This window comes from Periplaneta americana, chromosome 1 (genome assembly GCF_040183065.1).
Source record: "Periplaneta americana isolate PAMFEO1 chromosome 1, P.americana_PAMFEO1_priV1, whole genome shotgun sequence".
Taxonomy (NCBI): domain Eukaryota; kingdom Metazoa; phylum Arthropoda; class Insecta; order Blattodea; family Blattidae; genus Periplaneta; species Periplaneta americana.
Genome location: NC_091117.1, coordinates 86,188,728 through 86,211,129, shown reverse-complemented (window position 1 = coordinate 86,211,129; position 22,402 = coordinate 86,188,728). Strand labels below are relative to the sequence as shown.

The following is a 22,402-nucleotide window of genomic DNA, read 5'->3' as shown; positions in this document are numbered from 1 at the left end:
CTGATCAATCGTCAACACATTCACTTGTTGCATGATGGCGCTCCTGCACACTTCAATCGTACGGCTCGCTGGTACTTGGATCGAAGGTTTCCTGATCGATGGATAGGTAGAGGTGGCCCAATTGCTTGGCCTCCACGCTCACCTGATCTGAACCCTCTCGATTTCTACTTGTGGGGCCATTTAAAATCATTGGTTTATTCGTCTCCGGTGCCTGATTTGGAATCCCTTCGGAATCGAATTGTGGCATGTTCTGAGGACATACGCAATACTCCTGGAGTTTGGGATCGTGTTGGCAGGTCAATGAGACATCGATGTGAGGTCTGTATTCAAGCAGGAGGTGGACATTTTGAACATCTTCTGTAATGACAACGACCTGCAGAAAGAAAAACGTTCTGGTGAATTTCAATGTTGTGAAGGCCATAACTCGGAAATGAAGCATTTCCGGACACATGTTGTAATGAACTATTTTGATTGTCTACATGTGGGAATACATACCTGAAATTATGCCCCGTATTTTTGAAACACCCTGTATACAACCAGTTTACATCTAAGTGGTTATTTTGAGATTGTTAGTATATATATATATATATATATATATATATATATATATATATATATATATATATATATATATATATGTATTTGGAGATTATTATATTGAATCGTTGAGCTGTTATTTCCAATTTGTAGCCTACAGCATTGTCTGTAGATCATCTTCATTTTCTGCCAATAGGATACATCGTCTGCGAAACATATTATTTTTATGTCTTCCTTTCCTAATATATAATCCCTGTTTGCTTTCTTGGTTTATTTTATTATTTCATCCATAATGACACTAAATAGAATGGGACTAAGGCTATCTCCTTGTCTAAATCCTGTCTCTAGTGGTATTATTTCTGTCAGCTGGCCATTTATTCTAATTTTTATGGTGGTGTTCGTGTTTAATTCCTTAAGGATTTTTATTATATTATTTTTTACCCCTTTTTCTTGTAATATTCTTACCACATTCATTTATTTTTACACTATCGAATGCTTGTTCTAAATTGATAAAGCATAAATACGCAGGTTTAATCTGTCTCAAGGTAAAGATTGTATTAATCGTCGTCCTATTCTGTGAAAACCTTGTTGCTCCTCACTTATTCCATGTTCCGAGATTTCCTTGGTCATTATTTTAGTGAATAATTTTTGTATTGTATTCATAAGCATATCTCTCGGTAGTTTTGGTAGATTTTCTTGAAACGTTCATATATGTCTTGTATCTGCTGTCCATAGTTGATCATTTCATTGCTGATATTGTCTACACCAGGCGATTTTCTATTTTCTAATTTCCCAGTTGTTTCTTGAATAAGTTGTATAGATATAGGTGTAATTATTTCATCATCATTTTCAACCAGCGATATCTCTGGTTCGTCATTTTCAGTATCATATAGTTTCTTAAAATGTGTTCTCGATTGTTGGGGTTCGATTGACGGTACTTGCAGATATTCGTTAATTGGTTTCCTTCTATTCCTTAGCATAGTCCACACTCTTCTTTGTTCCCGATATAGATCTTTCTCTATATCTTTTGAGTACTTTTTCCAATAGTCCTTCTTTATTGCCTTCACTTTATCATTGACTTTATTTATTATTGATTTGTATTCCTCATATGTTTTGTTCAATTTTATATGTATACTAATAATAAATCTGTAGCCAAAATTTTTCTAGTAATTTTCGATTTTCCAAAAATAATTGGTGTTAACATGTATAATTAACCATCCTGAAACCGAAAATCGCTTTTTTGAAATTTTTGTCTGTCTGTCTGTCTGGATGTTTGTTACCTTTCGCGCGATAATGGTTGAACCGATTTATATGAAAATTGGAATATAAATTAAATTCGTTGTAACTTAGATTTTAGGCTATATGACATTCAAATTACTTTATTTAAAAGGGGGGTTATAAGGGGGCTTGAATGAAACAAATCGAAATATCTCCCTTCTTATTAATTTTCATGAAAAATGTTACTTAACAAAAGTTTCTTTAAAAATAATTTCCGATAAGTTTTATTCTATACAAAATTTTGATAGGGAACTAATATTTAATTAGATAAATGAGTTTTAAAATTACAATAACAACGACATCTAAGGCGCTGTAGTGAAATAAAAACAAATGACTTCGTCTATAAGGGGCCTTGAACAACAACAATCGAAAGCTATTAAACATAGCCTACAGAGAATGTTTCTGTGTTTGTATGAAGTAATATCGGAAGTTAATTAATTGTTTAATTATTATTTCACCATTGGAAAGTGTAGTTTCTCTAGATGGACATAATTTTACAATGTTATTACAGTAACTTCTGAAAGATATAGCAAGTAATATAAAGTATACACATTAAAACTGAATGATATGTCAATCTTCATTAAACTTTGGTTGCATGTAATAACAATTAAGAAACATGTTAAAGGAATTGTCATTGCACCAAATGATTGCTCTCTGGACCAAAATGACCGCATTTTAATTATTTAAATACAATTTAAATTAAGTAACATATTAAGGGATCTGGGTAGACCTCGCAAGAGGTGGCTGGACGATAGAGACCGGAACAGGTGATATCACCTAATCCTTGAAGGGAGAAGAAGGAGAAGAAGAAGAAGAAGAAGAACAACAACAACAACATATTAAACGATTTATCCTTCTATCAAACACGAATGTTCCCTGGATCAAACGTCCTATTTTAATTATGTAATTACTTTATATTTATTTCTAACAGGTGCAGCGGAGCGCACAGGTACTGCTAGTTCTAAATATATTTATCTCTTTTCTTCTGTTGTTTTTAACTTCTTCACAAAACCAATGTTTCGTGAATCTTCTTTTATTATTTATATTGATCTTTCTTTCTCCAATCGCTTCTTCAGCAGAGTGTATTACATTTTCTTTTAGCTTCATCCATACGATTTCTGTATTATCTTCTTGTATAATTTTATTTTCCTCTATTTTATCTTTTAGTCTACTTTGGTATAGATATTTTGTTGTTTCATCAGAAAAGGATTCCACATTAAATTTTTCGATGTATTCAGGTGCTTTTTGTTTCTGTATTTGCATATTATCCCTAACTTTTGCTAATACGAGGTTGCCGAGCTTAAAACTCTCACATCTGCGATTTTTTGTGGTGGAATATTCTTATTCGTAATAACATAGTCAATCGTGCTTTTTTGTTCTCGAAAGTATATTTATGCTGTGGTTTATGTAGAAACTATGTGTTGTTAATTCGTATGCACGTAACTGAGTCAGCATTTCACCATTTTCGTTTTTATATCTTCATTGTACTTATTCTTCACACCGAATATAACATAATTGCTTACTCTGGCATTAAAATCTCATAAGATGTATACATCTTCTTTTGAGTTTATTTTATCCAGTAGATGTTATAATTCTTGATAAAAATTTTCTCTTTCTATCTTTAGTTTATTAATGTCCGGTGCATACACACTAATAAAGTGTGCTATTTCATTTCTTATAGTTTTCATACTTACATGGATTAACCTATCATTTACATAGTCAATTTCTGTAACATTCTTTTCCAGCCTTTTATGAATTAAAATTCCCATTCCAGAAGCAGCTCTTTCGTTTTTGTTTTTTCCACTGTATACAAGTATGTAATCGTCATATGGGGTGTTTCCTTTACCTTTCTTCTTAGTCTCTGCTAAAGCACATATATCTATTTTATGTTTCTTAAGTTTTATTACCATTTCTTGATCTTTGTTATTGACAAATGTAATATTCCAGGATCCTATCCGTAACATCTTCGTTTTCTTCCAAGATCGTTTCCTTTTTCTCGTCGTGTCGTCAACTTGAAATCTATAAGTTTCATCCGAGGCACCAATATTTCTTTGAGCAATATATCTTCTACCCTAGTAGGTTGCTAGCCTTGCTTGGGCGTGTTTTCTGTAGGAGTCTGCTCCCTTAGCTGAACGTTTCGGTTTTGAGGCGCCGAAATCTCGCCTGTCACCCTCCTCAGTCTGCTACAACCAAGGTTGCATTGCCCAGGGGTCACGACATGGACGTGGAGGTAGAATTCACTGGCAGCTCTGACAGCATTGCGTCAGAAGGCATTTCACTAGATTTTTTAGATGTCATCTATCGGCATCGATGACCAATGACCAATAACAGCATTTGACCTCTTGTGGGGGTTTGTGAAGGATATTGTTTACGTGCCTCTGCTCCCCGCTGATCTCCAGGAAATTCGTTACCGGATTACAGCTGCCATGGCTCTTGTTAACCTCCACATGGTGGAGCGTGTATGAGGCAAGATGAGTATTATAGCATGGATGTCTGCCGCATCAGCAAAGGTGGAAACATTGATCATTTGTGAGGTGTACAACAAAACTTTGAGAGTTTCTCTTTATTTTAGTGAAAAATAATGTGATATCCGTTGTGTAGTTTAGTAGTTATGAATTTTTTAATATTTCACGGAATTATGAATAGCCATGTACAATGAAGTTAGCCTTCCGTGGTGAAGAGAAGCTGTAAGCCTTCCCGTCAGTTACAACTTCTCTTCGACAGGGAAGGCTGATATTAAACATTATCACTATTACTTACCCAGTGGGCTGTAAGAGCCAAACGACGTCAAAGGAAATCCGTTTGTGTGAATCACTTCCACAAAAGCAGCATCATTTACATTGAGTTTGACTTCATCGCTATTTCCTTCGTACAAAGGTCCGGCTGGATCAAGCCCTGCACATTAAAGACACACATTATGTTTTCTCTGAAAGCTCTGTTTGGATTCCGTGAGATTGTGCTTGCTTCCTTTCTTGGAGTATATTCTTTCTCCACTACTTTCAGTCGATCTATGCTCTATATATGAAATATTATTATCTCATTGTCTCTGAATAACCTCAAACTTTGAAAGAGAGGTTAAGTTATAAATTAAAATAACGTTTAAATATTTTGAAATTTGGAAGGCGACTTTAACGTTACCAACACAAAATAATAAAGTGCCGCAACTTTTCTTGATTTTGCAACGACCGCAGACCTTATATTTTTCTGTTGGATTGTCACAGTAAGATCAACGGAGACTTATTCTAATATGTCATACTGAACTTAAATCGATGTCCAAAAAAATGTTTTTATTTTAGCCACCCAAATTAATGACTTGGATTACTATGAAGGAAGTAAAAACTTAGACCGAAATAACAATGAAAAGTAGAAATTTATTTTATAAAGATTATATTGTGAAATAACTTTCGATAATGCAAGAGTTGTGTGGTAGTATTTTGTCAGTCTGTTCCACGTAATAAAAAAAGTGACAAGAAAATCACCTAAATTAATTTGAAGTGTATCTCCATGGTGTTAATTTTAAATATAAATACCCATTATTAACTTGAAATAACATATTTCCTGTCTTATTGTTCTCGGATAAATTGACTAGAATAGCAGATATCGTACATGAACAGTATCTGTCCTATAGTTCAGGAGAAATCATACTCGTAGTACACAGGCTGGAAGTAAAATGATCCTGTAGATTGAAGAGGACGATACAGTACACTTAAATGAATAGAAAATCTATATTACATTTTGTAATTAATTGCACAGTTAATAAGAAAATTGAGTTGGAAGTTTCAGCAGTCTGGCAACATCGCAGCCTATTTCTTCTTGTGATACAGATGTAAGAGGTCAGCGAACTCAGTTCTGTCCGCCTTAGTGAACTACCTCCCATTTCTCTCTCTGGCTAGAATGTTGCAATCTGGTCGCATCGTTCAATGGCTTGAAATCAGTAGATTTTTAAATTAAATTTACATGAAAACCGTTCACGCTTTTGAAATACGCCAGAGGGATAAATTACTCTTTATTAGATTTTCTATAGATCTGGACGAAAATCACGATCCTACTCGCAATAGTTAGCGAATAAGGTGTTAAACATTTGTGGTGGAGGGGGAACATTTAGTTCCAGTCACCAATATGGTGTTACCCTTTTTTGTTAGATATTAGCTCTGAAAATCTGCAGGGTTATTTCACGTCTGCCTTGTATAGTCAGACGGCATGCCCGCAATCACACTTTTTCGGTATAATGATGCTGAAAATGTCTCTTTTCGTGAAAATATCTAAATCCACTTTTACTATTTATTCTTTTTATGATGAGAAAGTAAAAATGACTGGCTACAAAGCCAATAGAAAATTCCATTTACAAGGAATAACAAATCGAAAAATAGCAAATCAGTTTCCTTTGCTCGTCATAAATTATACCTTATGTCTGCAGAATCCAGTTCCAATTCCTCTACTGAGACTTTCATGGACACGGGTGAGCGAATAATTTCCAAAGCCGGTAGCAATCTTTGCAGCCATTTCTTTAGCTTCTTCTGTAGAATAAGATGTAAAGAAGGTTACCTGTAAGTCTTGCAATCCTTGGAAGAGTCCTGGCTGTGTATGCTGCTGTGTGAGCTCCTAGACTTAAACCCATGAAGTGCATATCGAATGGAGAAGCTCCTAGTGTATATATCAAATAATTGACGAATCTGAAATTTACATAATTACGTTATATCGCTACATTTCGTCAATATCATTGACCTGTGTGAAAGAAGATAGTAAGTTTTAAAGTTAAGTCTATGTTGAGGAGTCGGCGACATAGAGGAAGCAGATTTGTGCAGTAAAACAGTCTGAATTTGTCTAATTATTTTCATTCACGATCGACTAATAATAATGCTTACTTATCCAAATTTTTATTATTTCACTAAGGTCATGACATTAATATTAATTATTTCGTTGACATTGAATGATTCTGAAGAAATTCTTCCTTCAGGTAATGAAGAAGCAGTTAGAACTGTTATTTAATCCATTTTACCAGAAAAAATCGAGAGTTACATATGAATTGGCTTCCTGAAATTATGCGAAGGTAAGAACTTGGGTATAAAAAAGCAAAACTTACATTATACAAAACAGTAATAAGACCAGTTGTGCTTTATGGCAGTGAAACTTGGACGCTGTCTAAGAAAATGGAACAGCAATTGATGACATGGGCGGGAAATAGAAACCGACTGGTTAAACTATAAAACGTCTTCGGGTTGTGCAGCAAGCTCGCTATCGCTGCCATCTAACGATGCTGCATTCAACCAGACTATAACACATCTAGGAGGCACAATAATAACAGTTCTAACGCAAAGCTATGAAATACACAATGTAAACTTCTTTTTAATTATAAATCAAAAATATTATACATAGCACTTTATATAGGCTACTATTCATAGTTTGAAACTTTCGTGTATATTTGAAAGTTAAAGTCGGGTTTATGTAAAACAAAGATGAAGTAGTTCTACGTAGTTGGCCCCTGAAATTCACTTCTATTCATTGTTTACTAGACAGGGCAACAGCCAAGCTGTCAGTTTTGTACAAATATATTTGAAACTGAAAGTAGGTACTGCAAACTACATTATTTTTAACCGGCAGCTTTGAACAATAATGGTAGTATGACTTTACAAGAACTGACATTCTTCAAAAGCATGTGATACTGAACTTGTAAAATGTACATGTTGCAACACAGACCACGTGGGTAGGTGCAGTGTTCTCGCTTTCTTAACAGATTAATTCTCATTCCGATTTCCGTAAAAAGTTCCGGTTACGTATTAGTAGCTAGTCTCTTCCAACACGTGTGATGCTGTAGTGTGCTCGAAAAATGCTACGAGGTTGTGAATTTCCTTGTAAATGTTAATTTGCGCAATTATTAAAGAATGAATGGAAGTGAAAACCTAATATATTTTGGACAATTTAGGAAACTCAGTTTACAAGAACAGATTACTGCTATACAGAAGGGAAGGCCAACCCTAACACTACTTGGTCTTACATGTATGCATGTAGGCTAATTTGTAGCATGTTTTATTCAAGAAGGTGTCATTTCGTGCTGTTAACTTCTTTTCTCCTCTTAAGAAATATGCAGGAGCCGCCACTGTTTCTGACATATACACAGTATATATTTAAGTAGATGATTATTTCAATACTTAGAGACCTGGATGCTTGTGCTGCCACCACTCTGGTATCGGACACAGCTTGAGGGTAGAAATGATTCAAGGCCGCAGAACTCCAGTCAACGAAAATCAAATTAACATCCACCTAGAAGAAGTAGAAATACATAATCAAGAGCGAGGAATATACTGGATATAACTGGATCTAATAGGCACCAAATATATTTGCATTTATACATCTATTGGGTTGATACATAAGTTCGTAGCGTTTTTGTTTCCGGGATCAGCCGTTCAGACGGCAAAAGACCCGATGATCTGACTCTAGTCCCATGGCGTGTAGACAAATCCTTAATTTGGGATTACACATGTGTTGATACACTGGCCCCTTCTCATCTGCCTTCAACTTCTAAGACACCAGGATCTGCAGCAGAAAGTGCCGCTCTCAGTAAACATCATAAATACAAACACTTTACAGATAATATAATTATATTTTTATCCTTTTTGCGGTTGAAACGTTTGGATCATGGTGTAGTGAAGCCAAAGCTCTTATCTCCACCATTGGCAGAAGTTTAGTGCAGCTTTCTGGGGACCCTCGAAGCAGTCAATATCTGCGTCAGCGCATTGGTATCTCCATTCAGCGTGGTAATGCAACAAGTATTCTTGCATCCTTTCCTGAGTTTCCTTATTTAGATGAAATTTTCTTTCTTTAATAATAATAATCAATTTTCTGAACGTCTTACATAATTGTTGATTAGAGCTGACGATTTTTTATTTAATATTTGTTGAAATTTATATACACTGCTACGTCGAAATTTTTGGGATTTTCTTTAGGTATTCGAACTTCGCGTGTTGGTACTCCGGTTGCTCTAGGTTTATTTATCGGTTGTCATTTTTTATTTGAAGTTCAATTGTTGTGCTTAAGTTTACATATTGAAGTTTTCATTTTTTTAGATAGTGAGTAGAGATGTGGACGCTAGAAAATGGAGTGTCAAGTGGAGAAAGTGGAACATTTCCGACATAGGGTAAAAGCAGCGGAGGCGACTAGAAACATTTGCGTCGTGTATGGGGACAATAATATTGGAGAGTACAGCAAGAAAATGGTTTTCTCGTTTCAAGGAGGGTCATTTTGACATGAGTGACACTCCACGTTCAGGAAGACCTTCGGGGTTTGTTGAAGACCGTTTAAACACGTTAATCCACAATGATCCACGTCAGTGTACCCAAGAATTGGCAAATGTGGTGAACTGTGTCCATTCCATCATCGTGTGACATTTACATTCAATGAACAAGATTAAAAAATCTTATGTATGGGTACTGGATGCTCTAAGCCAAAATCACAAAAATCAGCGGGTGGCCATATGTGCATCTTTTCTTCCTGGTCATCAATTGGCTCTTGAACAACATCGAATGTTCCTAGCCAATATCATTACTGGTGACGAGAAATGGTGTCTTTATGCTAACATAAGGAAAAGGAAGGAATGGTTGAGCCCGAACGAAAAAGCAAATCCCCGTACAAAGGCTAGCGTGCATCCACAAAAGGTAATGTTATAAATTTGATGGAACTACGAGAGTGTATTGTACTACGAATTGCTTCCTCGAGGTGTAATCATCATTGCCTACATTTATTGCCACCAACTAAGTCGTCTTGCACACGCAATTTAAGAAAAACGACCAACAAGACTGCGTGAAGTGATGCTACTCCACGAAAACGCCCTTCCGCACTCTGCTAACCTGACACAAAACTGTATCCAGGAGTTTGATTGGGAAATCATTCCGCATCCACCTTATTTATCTGACCTTACGCTCTCAGATATTCACATTTTCCGCTCTCTTTTGAACAACCTTCGAGGAATTTCCTTTCCGGATGAAAATGCGCTCCGAACATGGCTTGACTTCTTTTAAGTAAAAACCACACGATTTGTACAGGCATGGAATCGAAAAACTACTTCAGCGATAGTAGGCTGTTGTAAATAGTGAAGGGGAATATATTATTGACGATTAAATTCTCTCTTATGTGTATCTGATGTGTTTAATAAACTTATGAAAAATCGCTACCAAATTATGCACCAACGTAATACACATTTTATATATTTGTATGTCGTTTTCCGGGAACAAGTTACATAAAACTGTATTGACTTTTAATAAAGATATCAATTATCATTTTCAAAATTCCCTAGCTATTGTACGTCACATACTGTTAGGATCTAAAAGAATTTCTCCTCGGTGTGTAGGACTAATGATATTTCGCGGAAAACCATATGTGCCTTCCTATAAGTCCTATAGATTTTTCATGTTCAATAGTTTCCTTAAGATGGCATAGTCTGACATGAATGTTCTATCCCTCATTTGCCATTTACACATTTGTGACACCGTTAACGTGATACATTTTATGTATATCCTCTTCTTTAATCCAGAAATAATATGTACTACAACGTGTGGGTTAATTTCTGTACTGCATTGAAATATATAAGAGAAATTTAAATTAGGAATTAATTACAAAGAGTTTAATTTACTGTAATATTATGCATTACACGAAAAGAAAATTTACCTATTCCTTAATTAGCACAATTAAAATTATATTCCAATAGCATATGTGCGCCACGTTAACAAAAACATTGTAATAGTTAACTTAAGCAATTGCTTGTCTCATGATGAGAAAAATGTTGAGGCAGCTTCACACCGAAGTAAAGGTAGGAAGTTCGTACCAAAACATAGATTTAAGGTTGTGTGCAGTCATGCATATACTCATCTCACTAAAGTTCTACTGTGTATACTATACTCCGTTCACATAAACAACTCACTGTATATCCGCAACTGTGGATGGATGATTTTCATAACTACATTACAGCAGTATGCACAGCAGAGAAGCAGTTTCATTATGTGCTAACGTTTGGAGTGAATTAGTGCAGTTTAATGAGCGATTTTCAACATGGCAGAATTTAAATCTTCCAATCACATGGAGTTGAACGCAATACTTAAAGAATTTCCTGGTAATTATACAAGCCTATCAGCAAATTGAGATACATATTACCTGGAAATTATGTAATGTGTATACATAATCTAAAGAACGAATATTATTTCAGGAATACTGTGCTATGAAATATTTATGTGGAATACTTTTCTTTGCATGGAGGATACAACAATCAAGAGAAACATTCTACTTAAAAATTAGACTCAAAATATACACTATCTACCAAAAAGTAATTGGGCAAATTTTTTGCCCTTTAGAACCTCGTGATACGACCTCTTGTTGCTATAACAGCAGCCACCCTGTCGGCATGCTCTCCACTGGTTTGTGTAGGATATCCACTGGAATGCGTCGCCATTCCTCTTGCAACATGGCACTCAGTTGGACAATGGAAGTTGGCCGCATCTCCCGAGACCTCAATCGCCCGTCCAATTTGTCCCAAAGGTGCCCAATGGGATTGAGATCAGGACTCTGTGCAGGCCAGTCCAACCGGTGAACATTATTGTCTGCATACCACTGCATAGTAGCCGCCGAAACATGGGGCCAACTTCCAGCGTCCAACTGAGTGCCAAGTTGCAAGAGGAATGGCGACGCATTCCAGTGGATATCCTACACAAACTAGTGGAGAGCATGCCTGACAGGGAGCTGCTGTTATAGCAACAAGAGATGGTACCACGACGTTCTAAAGGGGTAAAAACAGTGCCCTTACTTTTTGGTAGATAGTGTACATACATAATTTTGTGCTTTCTCGACCTATGTATGATATTGGTATGTTCCAATATCCCTTCAAACAATTGCCTGCAGCAGTCCAGAAATAAATGACTGATGCCGCGAGATGTTGAAGAACAATAATTTATTTTAGTATATATATATATATATATATATATATATATATATATATATATACACACACACACACACACCAGTCATTAAAAATGAAAAGCGTGCTTGAAACGAATTATGGGTTTAATTCGATGTGACATAATACGAAATGCACTATTAGATTCACAAAACTGTTGTTCGCTTGGTGATATAGTAAAAGTAAGGAATACTGTACCATATTTCAGTTTTTTCAGAGTACAAATATTATTTTTCTGAACATAGAAAAGTATATTTTTGCTAAACTGAAAATGTACATTATTGTTAATTGTAACAAGACTAGATGCATATTATTACGTATTTTGTTTTTTATTCTTATATGTATGGTAAATTATTTTATATTGAAAATTACTGAGAACGTTAAGTGTCAATTATTGTTTTTATGCACAATCTTAATTGTTCATTTTGTTTCTTTGTCTAAAGTCATTGATCATTGGCACAAAAATATGTTTGGTTACCACCGACTGTACATGTTTGTTGGCGTTTAGGTTGAGCCGGTCAGTTCACAGTGATCGGTGTGGGCATTTTGCTTCTCTGTTTTTTTTTTCTTGACTTGGACACAACCGGAAAACTCCTTACGGATGTCATTTACCTGTTCAGAAGTTTTAGTCGTACGAGTAAAGAGGACTTCGATTACCTTCTAAATAAGTCATTGCGAGGTGTATTACTATTTACGAAAATTTTCACCACATCTTTCTCAGAATACGTTCCCTCTTTGTAAAGGAGGTAAGCCGCAGAAGCAACTCTCTGCATCAATATCTCTGCACAAACTTGCTAAAAATTGAAGCAATCAATCGCACGGGATGTAAAGGAGGTCAGTAGCATGTTGCAACGATTGCTTCCTGACAGAATGCTGTTTGACAAAACGGGTAGTAACAAATAATAGCATGCTATAGACAACTAAGTTGCTTTAAGTTACCTCAGTGTAAAGGCTCCTTTAGACTGTAGTGAATATAATAATATTGAACTTTGAATTTATAAATAATATGAGTAGGAACTTACAGCTCGTAAATAGGCTGTCTTCAGCTCTTCTATTTCTGGTCCTTCCGCTTTTGAATTCCATCCGTGGAAGTAGAACACAGTTGGCCTTCGACTGTTGAATTTCGATCCTCGAAGAGAGATCTCTGGCCATACTTTTATGTTATGTCGCCTATATGGATTCTTTCTGTAATTAAAACTTCTAGACTCAGACAAACAAGAAAACTCTGTAGATTTAACTCTCAACGTAAGCTATTTATAATTATATTTCATATTCAACATTTCAGGGTTTGTAGTTCTGTATACAATTCTTTTAATATAAACTTACAAACTCAAGTTAGAATAATATAACAACGACCAAATCTATTATAGACAGATTGAAATTACCTGTAAATTAGCTGAGAATGACAGCTTCGCCTGCACCCATTTTCCGCCTGTCTACAAATCTGGCAATCAAACTCGGTCAATTTTACGATCCTCTAATTTTTCATCACCCGCTGCAAGTTTAAATTGCATTCTATAGTATCTTGTAACTAGAGATAGCAATACTGAAAGTTCGGCTGTTTTTAGGTTGAGCCTCTTTCTTTTCCACTCGCCTCCACTTCAGTATTTTGTGAAAGGTAAACGAATACTTAATCTTACACCGTTCGACTATATTAATGCTGGAGGAATAATTTCAGTGGCACTCAGAAATGTGCTGTCTTCATGGAAATAGTGTATTTGGCAGCCTGAATAACAATTTTTGTTTAAAATTGTATAGATGGTCACACCACCTTTCAATCCTTCATCGAACTCTGTTCGTTAACTGCTCACAATGAACTCCATTCCTTAACTGCGTAAATCCCAAATGTGTAATCGCGAAAGAACACAGTTTATTTTAAATAGTTCCTCAATTTACAATTAATTTTAACAAAAATTTTAAACGTTTACTGTAACAAGTGTTTCCCACACTTTGGTTTTAATATTACCGACATGTAACTGTTACTTTTTATTTCCTTTGCTTCGCGATCTCGTCTATATACACCTGTGTCCCCAAAGTTAGTTCCACTTTAATAATTATTTTAATCAAATGTAATGGAGAGGGGAAAGAAACTGGCCACCCTACCCCGTTTCTCTTGGCTTAATTGCCTCATGAATGATGTCTTATTATTGTTACTTTTGAGGTTCAAACCTGTCTTCGGACAGTTTAGTAAACATTAAACAAACTCTCTTGCCTTAGGAATGTTTGATGACTCCTATTATGCACAAGGTACCTAGGTTTTATTTCATTAGAGTGACTAGATGTGAGAGCCGTGTGTGGTGCTGCAAACATCGACGCGATGATCCAATTCCTGCCAGACATATGTCAGGTGTCTCACCTTGCAGCGGTTTCTTCAACCCACATTCGGAGTTCGTACAAGTTTGACAATAGATGCGGCAAATATACTCTATCCTTTTTGTAACCCCACAAGAAAAGTCCATGGAATTAAATCAGGAGATCGCAGCGGCATTCCATGAAAGCATTGTCGATATTTTCGACTTGTCCTATTCAACGTTTTGAAAGAGCGCGATTGAGATAATCACGAACTTCACTATTGGGGGAGGAGGATGATTCATCTTACTAGTGCAGGATATCATAGAGAATATTCATTCTTTTGCGGCATTAACCACGATTGGAGCATATCGAGATAGGATAATATCAGTGACTATAGCCTCCATGAGAAAAAACAGGCCGTAAATTTTATTACATGACACAAAAGAAATGCAACTTGGGCAAATAACGTTGATGTTCAATGACAGTGCTTGGATTGAGAGTACTCAAAATTCGGCAATTGTGATGATTCAGCTTTCCCCTTACTTGGAATTTTGCCTCATCGCTAATTATGAGGTGCTCTATAAACAAAACCGATTCATGAAGAGTGCTCTTGCATTGCTTCAACGTGGTTGATTCTGTCAAATTAATTAACTGTATTATAAAGTAAAAAAAAAATTACTTTCAGTTTACTATAAAATTATTAATATACTACCTTCAGTTGCTGATTCTTATTCTCCGGGTTCATAACAATTATTTGAAGAACCAGAATTGAAATCGCCAAGCTCATCTACACTTTCAGCATATTTTATTGAAGGAATCTTACTCTTTTGACTTCAGCTATTTTCTGTGGAATTCATTTTTGCTTTTCATATGGTTATTCTGACACGAGAAAGACAGTAGTACCATTCATTAGTAACCAATAACAAAATTGCGACAGAACGTTTCTTTGGTCAGAGATAATTCCTGTCCGTTTTGTCCAGTGGCGTAGCCTGGTTTTCGGACTGGGGTATGTATCCCAGTTAATATAGTTTGAAAATGGAATTTCCCATATCTGTATCCAGCATTGCGTATATACCGAATACAGTTGTATCATGTAGTATATACACTGCATATATCCTCCTAATACAAATTTACAAGTATATTACTTACCTAGTGAAACATCGACAAATAATAGACACACTGAAAAGTGTTTTAATGAACTTAGTTTAGGACTATGCAGTAAAAATAAAATTAATAAACTCACGTTTACTATCCTTGGAGTTTTTTTACTTGGTTACATAACGACGCTGTATCAACTACGAGGCTATTTAGCGTTGATGAAGTTGGTGATAGTGAAATGATATTTGGCGAGATGAGGCCGAGGATTCGCCGTAGATTACCTGACATTTACCTTACGATTGGGGAAAACCTCGGAAAAATCCCAACCAGGTAATCAGCGCAAGCGGGAATCGAACCCACGGCCGATTACAACTCTGGATCGGCAAGCACCTTAGCCGACCGAGTTACGCCGGTGGCTCTCCTTGGAGTTTCCCCGAACATTTTTAGTCGCTTTTTCAAATATTATATGGTTACAAAAATAGTTATGTTTCTTGGCTACCTTATAAATATTATTTAAATCTTCATAGCCATTGGTATTTCAAACGGACTTTTCATTAGAAAAGAGAAGACAAGACCAGTAAAACAGTTTTTTTAAAGGCTTACAACCTCAACAGCCACGACTCACTTTCATAAATCTTTATATCAAAATGTCTTACACACTTTATGTTCGTAGTGATATTCAGTACTGGTTTTGAAGGGCCTGCTTTAATTACGTCTTCTTTTTCACAGAACGTTAAAGTCTGGAAGCTTCTTACCTTCAATTTGTCGATTATACAACAATTTGTTTCCATATTTGATGCATTGCGACATTGAACACGAAACAATTTCCCTTTCACTCACTGCGTGACCTCTTGGATGTATATTTTCAGCATACATATCTTGAGCCCATAAGCGCGTAACACAAAGATCTTAACCTAAATAATTTATTTCAACACTAAACAATTAAACTTTCAAAACAGTCTTCAGTGTTCACAAATGAAAAGAGTAAAATTTGGAACAAATAACTCACTCATCATTCTTTATGTCACTGGAAATAATATTATAACACAAGCATGACTATGCGACAATATGTATTACAACGCTATACATCCCGGGGTCACGAGCATGCTCACTGCACGAGTTTCCCCGGGGTGACGGTAGATGTCGTTGAGACGTTGCGAAGTGTTTTTAAACATCAAGCGGGCCGTGCCCATAGAGTTACAGTATAATTCTTACTAATGGTCGCGCCTTCTGTTCAAGGTGATTAAAACATAGTGGGAATTCAAAATCAAACATTCTGGGAAAACTTGATCTATCCGAAAACGATTATATGTTACAATATTATAATTCATAATTCAGAGTCACCTTGAAGGAAATCGCATGTTATGTAACACATCTCCCACATCCATGGACACTACGCCCCTGGTTTTGTCACAGGAAAGAATGATAACGTGAGACCAGATTTACATTCATAATACTGTATTTTCTATTTTGTAACTTGGTCCGCTCTGGCATATGACCATCCAATTGACCACAAATTTTAAGATAAGCTAGGGGTCATGGGATTTTTCTCGTTACGAAACTTCAATATTTCCCTCGGATCCACTTAATTTCCTCTCAGATTCAGTATCGGTTGTTTCACGGGGTTAAAAGGCGGTTGGAGCGAGATGCCGACCACACCACTTCATTTTAGCGCCGTGGACACGGAAGCGTGAAGCTCTAACTCCCAACCTTTTGAGAGTCACGGATCCTTTGCAGCTCATATTTCAATTTGGCGGATCCCCAAAATGTTTTATATAATTTAGGCTGGTGATCATGTTCTACTCATTAAACATTTGCGAAATGTAGAGAATTAAACATCCTTAATAAATTGATGGCGATATCAAATTTTAGTTTTAGCTTATTAATATAGGCTCTACTCTAAAACTACATAATTACAAATTTATTTTACGTTATGTAATGTTTTTGTTGTAAAACTGAAACCAGTCTTTTAAAATTCCCATAAAGTTATCAGTGGGGTGGTTGATGTCTTTGTTGTGAAAAATGAAACCAGTTTTTCTTCTGAATTGCCATATGGTTATTAGGAGGATGATTGATGTCCTTCCTATGAAAAATGAAACCAATTTTTCAGAATTGCCATATTGTTAGTTGGGGATGATTGATGTCCTTGCTATGAAAAATGAAAGCAATTTTTCAGAATTGCCATATCGTTATTAGCAGGTTGATCGATGTCTTTGCTGTGAAAAATGAAACCAGTTTTTTTTCAGAATTACCATATGGTTAGTAGGGGATGATTGATGTCCTTGCTATGAAAAATGAAACCAATTTTTCAGAATTGCCATATGGTTAGTAGGGGATGATTGATGTCTTTGCTATAAAAAATGAAACCAATTTTTCAGAATTTCCATATGGTTAGTAGGGGATGATTGATGTCCTTGCTATGAAAAATGAAACCAGTTTTTCAGAATTGCCATATAGCTAGTAGGGGATTATTGATGTCCTTGCTATGAAAAATGAAACCAATTTTTCAGAATTTCCATATGGTTAGTAGGGGATGATTGATGTCCTTGCTATGAAAAATGAAACCAGTTTTTCAGAATTTCCATATGGTTAGTAGGGAATGATTGATGTCCTTGCTATGAAAAATGAAACCAATTTTTCAGAATTGCCATATGGTTAGTAGGGGATGATTGATGTCCTTGCTATGAAAAATGAAGCAATATTTCAGAATTGCCATATGGTTATTGGCAGGTTGATTGATGAAAAATGAAAGCAATTTTTCAGAATTGCCATATGGTTATTAGCAGGTTGATTGATTCTTTGCTGTGAAAAATGAAACCAGTTTTTCAGAATTGCCATATAGTTATTAGCAGGTTGATTGACGTCTTTGTTGTGAAGAATGAAACCAATTTTTCAGACTTGCCATACGGTTATTAGCAAGTTGATTGATGTCTTTCCTGTGAAAAATAAAACCAGGTTTTCAGAATTGCCATATGGTTATTACCAGGATGATTGATAGCTTTGCTATGCAAAATTAAACCACTTTTTATACTTTCCATAAGGTTATCGTTATCAGTTGAATGGTTGAAATTGCTTTTCTAAATCTGGCTCAATTACAGATACTCTAAGTTGTAAGTCTACTTCAACGTAAAATTTTCTTCTAAATTTGTTCTTCAAGAAGACCAGAGCAGAAAATATATTCTCACACAAGCATGCTGGTACAAATGGCATTGAATAATATATTGCATTTCGAGAAACAATGGGATATATGGGTGATGCAAGCAACCAAGATTGCAACAGAAACGTTTAAGGAAACACGATTTTTAAGCTCGAACCTGAAGATAATTCTAACAACCCCCTCTGTTTTATGGGTAAACAATTTTTCATACAATTGGTTTGCCTCCCATTGCAGAAAGGATAATATTCCCTTAATTTTAATATTAATCAATTATGTTTTTTATACTTACAAAAATATTGGATGGTAGTTCATCTTGATGTGTTGCTAGAAAGTTACTGAAAGTGGGAAAGAATCGAATTCTCGATTGAGAACTCGGTGAGACCACAAATTTAATTTCTTTATCATTGCTTCAGTCTTATCTTCAACAGTGAACACAGATGAAGTTTAGAATTGAAAAAAGAAAAAAAACTATGTATATTGGATAAGTACGCAAGATTTGTAAGCCAAGAGAAATCCCTCTGGCGAACCCATATCTGTGCGAGATAAAAAATATTCGGCAAGCTGATAAAAATCAGAAAACGTGATGAAATTAATCTTAGTTAAAATACTATTTGAAAACAACTTGATTAGGTGGTTTTCTTTCAAATCACTTAAGAAGCACCAGAAATCCGTGCACCACAGGTTGGGAACCACTCTAACCCCGTGATTCCCATAACTATGGTCCAAAACGCATTCTGTATTACTTAGTCCCCCAAGAGTCGGTGTTTGCCATTTGAGGCGCCACTGTAATGGAATTATGTTGCCCATAGTGTGCTTCAACTACCATTACATGTGGCAATGATATGGACGCTTACCAACGTCAGTGTGCATCGTTGTATTGAATGTGTGAAGACACGAAATCATTCAGTTTGTGTTTGTTTTATTAAGCTCTCCTCTGTAGAACTGGTAAGTTATATATGTATGATTGTAGAATTAAACCTGGCTATATAGAGTTTACTTTCATGTAATAGTTAGACTGGTAGGGTGCTATTCATAGACATTTCGCAGCACGCGCTACGAGCGTACTAAGCTAGCCCCAGCTATCCACTGGTTACTAGTACAGAATTCAAATCATATCCTATCGCTAACACTGCTTTGTGAATACGATAAACGCTGATCATCCACCGGAAACCCGCGCTAAAAATGTCTATGAATACGGCCCGTAGAGGTTAAGGACTTTGTGTGAAAAATGTTTAGCCTCATGGCTAGAAGTCAGTCCTCAACTATGTACCACAATTTTTCGTGGACCATAGTGTATTTCATTTTGAAATACATATTTGTTTTAATAAAATAATGATCAATGTGATTATTTACTTCTGCAAATACAGTATCTCAGTATATTCTAAAACACCATTTAACATTATGGTCCAGTAAATAAAGAAACAGGCTGTTCCAGCATCAATGGTACTAGCGCGAATGATGGTCCGGTAAAACGAAAACTCCAGGGTAGAATGAAAACAACCGTCCCTGTAAGTGACTATGAGAGCGATGAAATTGAATTGGATACAGGTTATGATGTTTCCAGTGTTCTCTCCATATTTACAGACAGTGAATAAGATGTGGAAAAGAGACGAAATCTAAAGGCACATAGTTATATGGTAGTTACTTATAGGAGAAATTGTGGCCAGGGAAAGTTTTGGAAGTGAAGAACAATGGAGCTGTTGTTTCATGTATGGTAAGAAGCGGCAATTACTGAGGTGGCGAGAAATGGAAAACATTTTATTCTATAGAAAGGAAAACATAATAAAACAAATTGAAGACCCTAAATGCGTCTCGAGAAAGAGAGAGCTATTTTCAATTTCAGACTTACAAAATAAGTAGGGATTAAAAGGATCGGAATAGGCCTACTGATTGTAGTTCTCAGTGTGGTATATAAACATCATCAGTGATTTATGTGCAGAATTATTTTGGTAAGAATGTGTTAGTTTATTTTGATACCGAACTTTTGTTCTTTAATATACTGTAGTTGTTCATTATTGCAGGAAAATGACTTTCAGATTTCACTTGTTTATGTGTGTTTATGCAGTGTGTACTAATAAAAAGAATCCATGTAATTTTCATTTATTTTTAATATTTCTGTGCTAGATTATGTTTCTATCCTTAAATTAGAAACTCAGTGTATTGATTTACGAATAATTGCAGCTCCAGCTATAGTCCATTCATGCTTTCAAGCATGAATATATGAGTGGACTATAGTTGGGCAACTTAGAATACAACTATGTGCCAATGCTTATTATTTCTTTGACACTTAAATAATTTCAAACACACATGTCAGTATTATTTAATGCATACTTACAAGAGTCCGAAGCCAAAATTTCACCAATCTGGATGAATAGTACTGAATCCTACAGAGAAAAATGTGAAAAACGTGGACCATAGTTAGGGGAAACTACGGTACCTATTCATATACCTTGTATAAAGATAGAACAGAGCAGGGATTTCGTCCTGGCACCTTGGCTGTGGTACAGGTCTAATAGGCGTTGTCCAAGGCGGCCCCAGCTCGAAACAGCCTAGTTCCGGGCAGCACTTCTCGGAACCTGTTCCGGAATAAGAGATAATTTCTAGCAGTGTACGGCATGCGACGTTGATTGTGGCATGAGGCTAATTTCCGGAAAAACGAAATCAGTATGACCGTCAATTTGAGCAATAATTGTGTTATTTACTGAAGCGGTAATATTATCTGCTAATATCCTCAGTCCATTTACTATGTCATCCGCAGCATTATTAAATTTATTCAACATTAAACGGTCTTTATCAAGTAAAGTTGTTTATCAGACATGATAATATGTTGGCGATAGGGCTATGACAATAACAAAGGAAACAAAATTTTGAGGGCGATGAGGAGGGGGGGAACATAACAAAGCGACGACATTCACAACAAAGCTAACAAATCGGCATCATGAACAGGAAAATATTATTACAGGAACTGACGGTGATTCAGCACGTTCTTTGGGCAGTTAGCTAAATAACAATGTAAGAGGGAGAGTAAAAAAGTAACCTTAATAATTGTTTTATTGTATAGTACGTATACAATAAGACTACAAACACTTCATCACCAGTGTTGCCAAGTGAGCGGTTTTGTAGCTAAATCTGGTGTTTTCAGGACTACGGTCAGCTACAGAATTTTACCGTCAACGGCTAGCTATTTATTTGGCGTTCTTTTATGAGTCCGGCAGAGGTAGTTTTTTTTTCTGTAAAGATGTTATAATTATTTTTATATGAACTTGCGGACAACAATATTAGTTAATCATAAACCACAGATTAATATGTTACTATCACAATTTTTCATTGTGTGAATATAAAATATCAATGTTTTATACATATTAACTCGATTTCGTACAACCACGTCCATTTTCTGCCTCATCCATTGTTGTACAAATAAGGTATGCCACATTCGTTAAACTCTTAGTCTAATCATGTAGGCATTGCTTTTGTAAATGAATTGATATGTTTAATCATAAAGAGTAGATAATGAACTGAATTATTATTTTCTTTTATGATAACTTATATTATGATTCATTCATTCATGCATGTGTTCTGCCCATGGGCAGGTCTTTCACTGGAAACCCAGCATTCTTCAGTCTTTCCTACTTTCTGCTTTCCTCTTTGTCTTCTCATATGATCCATACATCTTAATGTCGTCTTATATTATATATTATTTAATTTATAATTCCACATCGTAGACTCATTGTTGGCAGGCACGTCTCTAGCTCAGTGTGAAATCAGATTTCGAACGGACTGGTGTGATTGTGAATGTGATTGTTTCCGAAGTGTCAGTATATTATTCTTGATCTACTGCATTCAATTTTGAAGAAATATGCAGCGTAAAACTCCATACGTAAGCCTACGAAAGTTTAGAGATGTGTGAAAAAACATAATGTGTTGAAAGATTGGGTGGAAGAAGTTGCCGGTGATAGAAAGCTCGATGTAAGGTGATATTGAATGCAAAATATTAAGATTTAATTGTCTATACGATTTTGCATAGAACATAGAGCCTACGAAATGATACACACTTTCTATAATTTAGCCTACATTTTTATAAAATTCTCCAGTTCCTAAAA

General features: G+C 35.6%; 1 protein-coding gene across 1 annotated transcript in view; it reads right to left on the bottom strand.

The window, feature by feature from the left end:
• The window catches only part of LOC138697924 (phospholipase A1-like), a 35,226-nt gene extending 14,285 nt beyond the window's left edge, over positions 1 to 20,941 (bottom strand). Inside the window, exons 1-5 of the mRNA XM_069823534.1 lie at positions 20,752 to 20,941; positions 12,778 to 12,940; positions 7,973 to 8,076; positions 6,361 to 6,488; positions 4,576 to 4,710 (exon numbers count right to left, since the gene is read on the bottom strand). Of these exons, the coding sequence (XP_069679635.1) occupies positions 4,576 to 4,710; positions 6,361 to 6,442 (217 nt within the window). The 5' untranslated portion in view covers positions 6,443 to 6,488; positions 7,973 to 8,076; positions 12,778 to 12,940; positions 20,752 to 20,941. The remainder of the gene's footprint in view (positions 1 to 4,575; positions 4,711 to 6,360; positions 6,489 to 7,972; positions 8,077 to 12,777; positions 12,941 to 20,751) is intronic.
• Positions 20,942 to 22,402: the final 1,461 nt, after the last annotated feature.